The 9,314-nt window shown below is 54.3% G+C and overlaps 1 protein-coding gene and 1 long non-coding RNA gene across 2 annotated transcripts; one reads left to right on the top strand and one right to left on the bottom strand.

Moving 5' to 3' along the window:
- Positions 1-402: 402 nt before the first annotated feature.
- Positions 403-7,803, bottom strand: LOC145513999 (uncharacterized). The gene is made up of 2 exons (XR_014059804.1): positions 7,635-7,803; positions 403-3,446 (listed from the first exon to the last, which is right to left on the bottom strand). It is a non-coding gene; the product is annotated as an uncharacterized LOC145513999 (long non-coding RNA).
- On the top strand, positions 3,804-5,596 carry LOC145513983 (uncharacterized). The gene is made up of 3 exons (XM_081511075.1): positions 3,804-3,981; positions 4,381-4,693; positions 4,950-5,596. Exons 1-3 carry the CDS (start codon positions 3,847-3,849, stop codon positions 5,570-5,572), a joined length of 1,071 nt encoding a protein of 356 aa, XP_081367201.1. The 5' UTR covers positions 3,804-3,846; the 3' UTR covers positions 5,573-5,596.
- Positions 7,804-9,314: the final 1,511 nt, after the last annotated feature.

Raw genomic sequence — 9,314 nt, 5'->3', positions numbered from 1 at the left:
CCCTCAGGTCTCGGGTGGAGCTCTGGGACCACAGCAGCAACGGGCCATCCCAGCCCCTGGGCTCAGCAGCGCCCTCATTCTCAGGCCGGCGGCTCTGCCCTGAGGGGAGCAGGAAGGTCACCAACTGCCGCAGGCGGACCTCAAGCCCCTCCCACTGCTGGAGCCTGACCTCCCCCGGCCCCACCCCTTCCCCTACCCCAGCAGGACGAGAGCTCGTCTTCCCCTGGCTTCCAACATCAGGCCCGGCCCTGGGCCCCGATTGGGCACTGCCCCAGTCCGGAGCCAATCACAGTGGCCAGGGAGGTGGAACGCACCGATTGGCCAGGGCCAGGTCATGTGACCATGCTCCCCAGGAAACTCAAATATTACCAAGATTCCCTAACAAACCAATGAACAAAATTATCCAGTAAAGGCAAACCGTACTTTTTAATGAGGCCAATGTCACAGAAAAAAAAAAAAAAATGCTTCACAATGAACTGCTCAAGGAAGCTACTAAATAAACTTTCAGAAAAGTTAAGTCGTTTTTTTTTTTTTTTTTTAATAGGGTGACGGAGAGCTATACCTTTCCCATCTATGTGAATTTAGGTTTAAACTAGATTTCCCTTGGCTATTATATAAGACAAAAAACCCCACATCACCCCCTTTCACTCCCCCCACCCCCAAACAGTGTTTTAGTCTATTGTGTTTTTGTGTCCTCAGTTGTGTCTGATTCACGGCAACTCACGAACTCTACACAGCCAGGCTCTTCCGTCCATGGAATTCAGGGCAATTTTTTTCTGTCACAGTAAATGCCCACCCTGGGTGATCCAAAGGCAAGGGCTCAGAGGCCCCTGAGAGACTAACTCCTTTCAGCTGAGCACAGAGCTGGCTCCTCACTGGGATGCCTGTGGCCTGGGGCTCCCAGAGGGGAGAGCAGCACTCGCCCCACCGTGTGGTCACTGCTGGAAGTGCAGGCTGCTCCTCACTCCCCCTTGACAGTGTCCCTGAGGGCAGAACAGTGTGAATCTATCTACTCAAGGTGGAAATGCAAACTCCGATGCAACCAAACTTCCCACAAGGTCTCCAAAACCACTCAGGAACAGGGAATTGGAAACTGCAGGGCATGACATGAATGGAGATGGAGGCTTGACACCTTACACCGAGTTCACTTCCAGTTATCCCTAGACAAAGTTTCCATGAAAACTTGTCACAAATCTAGAAGAACAATGAGCAGAAACCGGACACGTGCTTTGAGTCTTCACACACAAAACTAAAAGGCAGTCCACAAAACAACCCAGAGAATACAGTGGACTTTGCAAAATCAAAGATATCTACTGTGGGCAAGACCTCATTACAAAAGCAAAAGACAGGTCATACATCGGGAGACGAATGAGTGGAAACACAAAGCTTCTCAAGGACGTGTCTCCAAACAGACAAAGAACACCAACACAACAAGCCTGTGAAAACTAGGGAAAGGTCTGAAGGGACACCAGACTGAGGAAGACACACACAGAGTATCCCGGATGATGTCCAGCACTGAGGGCCTGAAGAAACAACAGTCTAGTTGCACTCCCTCAGGCCTGTGTGACCCTGGATGAGGCCTCTGTTTCCCGGTGGCTCTGAGAGATGGACAGGGAGGAAGGGGAAGAGAAATCACTTGCACTTCTAATACTCACAGCAAAGTCTTCCAATGAGAAGGGAATTATCACCCCCACTGACAATGCCATTCACTGAAGTGATACCCACGAGTCCATCTAACCCAGAAGGGAAGGAAGGACCTGTTCTCACAAAACGGCAAGAGATGGAAGAAAGAAGATCAAGCCCACACCAATCACTGGAAAGAGAAGCTGTGCTCAGGGCTTGAAAGAATTCCTATTGGGAAAATGATGTCACAGCCCCACAAGGCAATCCACAGCTTCGATGCTATTCCTCCCAAAATGCCAATGCATTTTCGCACCGAACAAAGAATTGCAAAAGGGGTTACAGAAACAGAAAAGAGCCTAAATTGTCAATACAATCCGACGAAAAAGCCCCGATACGGACATCCAAGGTTGTGTGAAAGGAAATTAGACGACCAAACTAGGATCCTCAGGAGAGTATCGGAGAAGGCGATGGCGACCCACTCCAGTACTCTTGCCTGGAAAATGCCCTGGACGGAGGAGCCTGGTAGGCTGCAGGCCATGGGGTCGCGCAGAGTCAGACACGACTGAAGTGACTTAGCCGCAGCGGCAGCAGCAGGACGGTATGCTATTGGGAATACAACAACACACACAGATCCAGATCGATGGAATAAAGTTGAGGGTCCAGAAACAAACCCCGGCATCCATGGTCAACTCATCTCTGACACAGAAGGGGAGAATATCCAAATGGGAACAAGAAAGCCTCTTCAATCAATGTCCATGGGAAAACCAGACAGCTACATCTGAAGAACGCTATTGGTTTTGATCTCACACCACCTCAATATCGGGGAAAAACCTCACCCTAAAGACTGATGTCATGAGATAGCTAGAAAGAAGCGTAGGTCAAAGGCTCCTTAACATCAGAGTCTCCTTGCCATTTGCTGGGCGGAGGTAGAAATGGGTCTCTTCAAGTAAGGGGAAGAGGGAAACCAAGTACACCAATGGGTTTCCATCCAATGGAACCTCTTCACAACAGAGAAGCTAAGCATTCACAAATGCAAAAGATAGGAAACGGAACATGAGAGACTCCTTGCAAGTGGTGTATCTGAGAAGGGGTTCATATGGAAAGAGACGAAGAATGCACAGCACTCAGATTCCAAGAAACACCACCACCACCCTTGACCCTTCCCCCATGACCAACTCCGACCTAAAGCCTTTCTCTCCCTCTAACCTATCCCTAAAACATAACCCTCATCTAATCATATACATGGGCATTCCTAGCATCCATCCATCCACACACGAGAGAGAAAGAGGAAGGCACAGACTGAATCGAGAAAGGAAAAGAGAGGGACACAGCCAGAGAGAGACACGGAACCAAAGAGAGGAAAGGAGTCGATGGTCCAGACTTTTCATCAATCTGTCTCGAAGGTAGAAGCAATGACAGCGCCCATCCACCCCAGAAGGGGGAAAAGGACGGAAGGTTTGGAGAGGAAAAGACAAGAACGCAGGGAGCCATTAGAAGCTCAGCCACCCGCAGAAGCCGAGCTGGGACACTTGAACAGAATCTCAATGGAAACAGAGGACCAGAAAGTTGGCTACTCTTTTCTATAAGAGAGGGAGACCTTCGAGTCTTCCTTTCGGTCCTCCAACTTGCATGCGGGGTCTCAAAACAGTCAGGAGGGGGAGTGCCTTTTCCTGGGTACCACGGTGCATCCAGGCCTCGTTCTGCCCCATTCTGTGCTGTGTCAGCCCTGGATGGCGTCTTTCTTTCTGAAGTCTCAGCGCACAAGCTCCACGTGATATCGGCCCCAGGTGGAGAGGCATGGAGCTGCTCGTAGGCCGACAGACCTAGGAAACAGATGGGAGAATGACCCCCACTCTGCAGATGGAGAGACTGGGGAAACCCTGAGGGGCATATGCTTGTCCAGGGCCACACCACTTATGAGAAGAAGGAGCCTGGTCTGAGAGCAGCGGGGTCCTCGGAGCTCAGGCCCTGGCTGCACCCAGGCCTCCCCAGGGCTGTGGGCTGGGCTGTGTGGCTGTCACTGTGCCTGCACATGGCCTAAGGGGGGTGGTCGAGCAGTCAGAAACCCAGAGATTCCCTTGGGAAGTTTTGGGGAAGGGACCTCAGCACGAACCCCAGGAAATGATGTCACCTGCCGGCAACAGAACCCAACAGAACCCGCAACCCGGGTATCCAGGCCTCCAGAGCGGAGAGGAGCCCCCAGCCAGATCACTTGCTGCCAGGATGTTCTGCTGTTTGCCCCTGCCCAGAGGCCGGGGCCTCAGGAAAGCTCACAGGCAGTGTGCGTGGGCACCCTGTCGACGTTGGCTCAGGGCACCCCCGAGAGGCCTCTGGCCCTTTGCCCGGAGAAACAGAAAGGTAACACGGGGAGCCCCAGGCGGGGCCAGGCCACCTCTCCCATGCCACCCGGAAACACCGGGTCCTTTGCCTGTGTGTGTGGATGCGGGTTTCTCGGGGTGTGTCTCCCTCAAGGAAGCCCAGGCGGATGTGGGGTCAGAAGCCTGTGGACAAGTTGTGTCCACACCCCAGGGGAGAGCAGGCTGGGTGGGATGGGGAGAGTGCGGGCAGCGCCGGCCGCCCAGGCTGACCTCACACCCTCAGGTGGGTCTCTTTCCTCCCGGGTGGGGATCTGAGCAGACACACGTCTCTGACCCTTCTGGGAAGAGAAGTTCGAGCAGGCAGAAGCAGCGGCTCCACTGGCCAGGCCCAGCTCGGAAAACTCCCAGCACGGCTGGCTGACGGTCACTGTCGTTGCAGAGCTTCCCACGTGATGAGGCCGAGGACGGGGACACCCCGTCCACCTCCCGGAGGGAGGGGTCGGAGCACCACCCCCCCGCCCGTGAGGCCCAGTGCAGGCTCCAGGTGAGCGTGCCCACGGAGGCATCAGCCCCACCGGGGGCGAAGCGGAGGCGGGGAAGGCCTGCTGCCGAGACACCGCCCAGGATACACCCGGCGGCCCAGTCTGAGGCTGCCACGGAGCTCAGCACACCCGGCTCCGACCCAGAGTCCCGAGAACCCCGGCCTCTGAGGCAGCAGGAGGACCTGGAGCCCAGCACGCCAGAGCACAGAGGTGAGGACGCTGGGGCTGGTGCACGGGAGTGTGTGGGGAGGGGGTGCTGAGCTACACAGGGACGAGTCCCCGAAAGATGCTGCTGGGCCTGCAGCAAGCGCTGGCCTCACACCCCCACCCCCATCTTGCACACTTCAGTCCCAAAAGACATCCGACCCGGGGTATTCTTTGGGAATCTCTTGGAAGCTTTCTGTCCCGGGATACGCACATGCCAAGGCTGGCCTGTGGGCAAACTTTGCTTCTCCCCCGGCTCTAGCACTGGCCTCCAACTGGAACCAGGCTCTACTTCCCAGACCTGTCCTTACAGAGGTGGTGGCTCCAGGTGCAGGACCCAGGGATCCACCGAGGCCAGATGGAGAACCGAGACTTGCCCTCGCAGAGACACCAGGCCAGCTGGGTACTGGCCAGCACACCGGGCAGATCGGATCTCCGTGCCTGCAGGACCCCCAGCCCCAGGCACTGATGTCCCACCCCCTCAGCCAGAACCTCCACCTCCACGTGCACCTGTACCTGCTCGGGCTTTGGCAGGAGAACCCGAGGCAGAGGAGGAGTCACCGCCTCGGCAGGGAGAGCCTGCCCTGGCTCCCGCGCAACACCCAGACGCCGACGATGACTCACCCGCCCCTGCAGGAAGAACGAGCCCCCGCTCTGGACAGAGACCCAGAGCCCTTGCCGGAAACACCACGTCCAGGGGAGCGGTCGGCTCTGCAGCCTCCATCCCTGTCTGCTCACCGTGGAGGCCGGCAACTCCATCTGCCCCCAGGGGACATGGAGTTCCTTTCCCCTGAACTGCTTTGCATTTGGTTTGTTTCCACCTTTCTGGTGATGTTTCATTTTTTGTATGGTTTCCTGTATTTCTCTTGGTTAAGTTGGGATTAGTAAACTTTTTCATCATTGTTGCAATTTGGGAACACTGTTGTGTAACTCTGGTGATACTGTGTTACCATCACCACTTTGTAGTTTCAGACCCGTTCGATCTTTATGCCCCACCCCCCAACAAAGCCTGGATTCAAGGCAAGCACGCCCTGTTCATCCCTCCCCCCGATCCTGAACACAACTTCACCTTTTCTTTCTGCATTCCTTCCTATATTCTTGGTGTCCCCAATCAATGACTCTCAGTGAAATGACTGAAGGAGTTTTTTTCGGACTCTCCACCTACTGTAAGACTCCATTGGAGAGTTCTCATTTTTATGTCATTTGAACTAGCCTTTGATAGCTGAAAGGACGGTGTACGTCCTTTCAAGATATCATGTGCCAAACGAAGCCCTTTTGGCAAATGCCATCATTATCTCCAGGCAGGCATTGCTGTTTGAAGGGTGACATCTCAGCCAGAAGGCAGAGGCTGAGCTCCTCTTGTTGCACCAGCTCCCAAAAGAAGCCAGGAAAGGGAGCTGGAACAACAAACCACCCCAACGCCCAGGAAAGCGTTCTTCACGACAGAAGGCTAGAAAATGACCCAACAACCTTGTGGCCCAGAACCCCTCTAGAAAAATCACTGTTCCATAAAAAAGAGAAACACATGGGAAGTTCCAAGGAGAGGCAATGCCCATGGCCAGTGTACTTTAGAGACGGCCTGACCGCTCCGGGGAAGACACGCACCGACGGAACCCCTTGGGAAACAGCAGTGATAGTCCTCACCGTCGTAAGGGTTTCCTCTGGGGACAGCCTGCCCTGGGCACCACATGAGGGAGCAGACCGGCTTCTCTTCCTCTGCCCCCACACCGTTCACTCATGAAGGCAGCTCAGGTGTTCTCATGCCCTGCCTGCCTGCCTGCCTGCCTGGCTCATGCGTGAGCTGTGCCCACCTCCAGGGCAGGACTCCACCTTCTCCTCTCTGTGTACCGTGAATCTGCACACAGTGGGCTTTCAGAACCTTAGGAGACTTGAGCCATTCCCACTGGAGCCAGAACCCTCCCCAGGAAGGAAAACAGCTGTGGAGTCATTTTGGCCCCAGCACTGGTTCCCAAACCCTGGCGGCTCCTACAGCCTCTACGGTGTGAAGAGGGAGGTCCCTTTTGACAGAGCTTTCCGGCTGTCAGATCTAAGCTGTTGTTTCCCTGTCAGCTGTGTCTCTTCCGTTGCAGCCAGGTGGGCCACGCTGCTCCAAAGGAGCTCACAAGCTGAGTGGCAAGGGAGGTATTGAGAGGACAGGGATGGCTACAACGTGCTGCAAACTGAGTGAGGGTCCCCACAATCCTCAGCAAAGGTCTGTGGTGTGCAAGTGGGGAGTAGAGGGCCCCCAAGTTCCAAAGGAAGGGAGGTACTCGGGAGCTAAAGCCCTTGGCTGCTGTGGTAGCAGCTGCAGATGGCAGCTCGTCCACAGTGCACTTCGAATGAGGTCATATGAGCGGGACTCTGGAAATGGCTCCGAAATCCAGAGAAAGGGGTCAGGGTATGTGGGAATCCGGCGGGGGTGGGGGGTGGATGAAGGAAGGTGTCCTTCCCCTCTCCAGTGCAATTTGGTTTGGTGAGTCTCAAAGCTACCAGATGGCACTTCCCAAGTCAGGCCCCCGCAGGAATCAGGGTGGGCTGCGTGCCTCGGCCCCTGCCACAGGGACAAGCCACACCAGTGGCCTCCCTGAGCTCAAATGGCCGGATCTGGGGGTTCTGTCTGGGTGCACACCTCCTTGCTGTGGCCAAGTTCCCCCCTTCTCTGAGCACCAGCTTCATCCTCTCGAAGGAGGACATCGATTGCTACCTTGGCACGTTACTCTCTTCATCCTGTGAAGACTCATTAGGCTTATCCTACAATTACTAGCTGGCCCGAAGAGATATCTCCTGAATCCAGATTAAGCTGGAGTCTCCCAGGCTCATCTGGCATGTCTTCCCTGAAGTCTGCCAAAACCCACACCCTTGCATTTCCAGGGACTCCCCTTAGCCAGCTGGGCAGAAAACCCAGCATGCTTCAAACAAGCTGACAGACAAGCGGGAGAGGACTCACGGGCAGACGGCCTCCCTCAGGTCTCGGGTGGAGCTCTGGGACCACAGCAGCAACGGGCCATCCCAGCCCCTGGGCTCAGCAGCGCCCTCATTCTCAGGCCAGCGGCTCTGCCCTGAGGGGAGCAGGAAGGTCACCAACTGCCGCAGGCGGACCTCAAGCCCCTCCCACTGCTGGAGCCTGACCTCCCCCGGCCCCACCCCTTCCCCTACCCCAGCAGGACGAGAGCTCGTCTTCCCCTGGCTTCCAACGTCAGGCCCGGCCCTGGGCCCCGATTGGGCACTGCCCCAGTCCGGAGCCAATCACAGTGGCCAGGGAGGTGGAACGCACCGATTGGCCAGGGCCAGGTCATGTGACCATGCTCCCCAGGAAACTCAAATATTACCAAGATTCCCTAACAAACCAATGAACAAAATTATCCAGTAAAGGCAAACCGTACTTTTTAATGAGGCCAATGTCACAGAAAAAAAAAAAAATGCTTCACAATGAACTGCTCAAGGAAGCTACTAAATAAACTTTCAGAAAAGTTAAGTCGTTTTTTTTTTTTTTTTTTTAATAGGGTGACGGAGAGCTATACCTTTCCCATCTATGTGAATTTAGGTTTAAACTAGATTTCCCTTGGCTATTATATAAGACAAAAAACCCCACATCACCCCCTTTCACTCCCCCCACCCCCAAAAAGTGTTTTAGTCTATTGAGTTTTTGTGTCCTCAGTTGTGTCTGATTCACGGCAACTCACGAACTCTACACAGCCAGGCTCTTCCGTCCATGGAATTCAGGGCAATTTTTTTCTGTCACAGTAAATGCCCACCCTGGGTGATCCAAAGGCAAGGGCTCAGAGGCTCCTGAGAGACTAACTCCTTTCAGCTGAGCACAGAGCTGGCTCCTCACTGGGATGCCTGTGGCCTGGGGCTCCCAGAGGGGAGAGCAGCACTCGCCCCACCGTGTGGTCACTGCTGGAAGTGCAGGCTGCTCCTCACTCCCCCTTGACAGTGTCCCTGAGGGCAGAACAGTGTGAATCTATCTACTCAAGGTGGAAATGCAAACTCCGATGCAACCAAACTTCCCACAAGGTCTCCAAAACCACTCAGGAACAGGGAATTGGAAACTGCAGGGCATGACATGAATGGAGATGGAGGCTTGACACCTTACACCGAGTTCACTTCCAGTTATCCCTAGACAAAGTTTCCATGAAAACTTGTCACAAATCTAGAAGAACAATGAGCAGAAACCGGACACGTGTTTTGAGTCTTCACACACAAAACTAAAAGGCAGTCCACAAAACAACCCAGAGAATACAGTGGACTTTGCAAAATCAAAGATATCTACTGTGGGCAAGACCTCATTACAAAAGCAAAAGACAGGTCATACATCGCGAGACGAATGAGTGGAAACACAAAGCTTCTCAAGGACGTGTCTCCAAACAGACAAAGAACACCAACACAACAAGCCTGTGAAAACTAGGGAAAGGTCTGAAGGGACACCAGACTGAGGAAGACACACACAGAGTATCCCGGATGATGTCCAGCACTGAGGGCCTGAAGAAACAACAGTCTAGTTGCACTCCCTCAGGCCTGTGTGACCCTGGATGAGGCCTCTGTTTCCCGGTGGCTCTGAGAGATGGACAGGGAGGAAGGGGAAGAGAAATCACTTGCACTTCTAATACTCACAGCAAAGTCTTCC

Source organism: Giraffa tippelskirchi, chromosome 7, assembly GCF_054371585.1.
Source record: "Giraffa tippelskirchi isolate mGirTip1 chromosome 7, T2T-mGirTip1v1.2.pri, whole genome shotgun sequence".
Lineage (NCBI taxonomy): Eukaryota > Metazoa > Chordata > Mammalia > Artiodactyla > Giraffidae > Giraffa > Giraffa tippelskirchi.
The sequence above is the reverse complement of the archived record's forward strand: the minus strand, read 5'-3'. Positions and strand labels throughout refer to the sequence as shown.

Bases quoted from the DNA above. Each gene is read 5' to 3' on its own strand.
- LOC145513983 (XM_081511075.1), top strand. From the start codon at position 3,847: ATGTTCTGCTGTTTGCCCCTGCCCAGAGGCCGGGGCCTCAGGAAAGCT. The intron at 3,982-4,380 runs GTAACACGGGGA...CTGTCGTTGCAG, and splicing joins TTGCCCGGAGAAACAGAAAG to AGCTTCCCACGTGATGAGGC. The intron at 4,694-4,949 runs GTGAGGACGCTG...CCCCGGCTCTAG, and splicing joins CAGCACGCCAGAGCACAGAG to CACTGGCCTCCAACTGGAAC.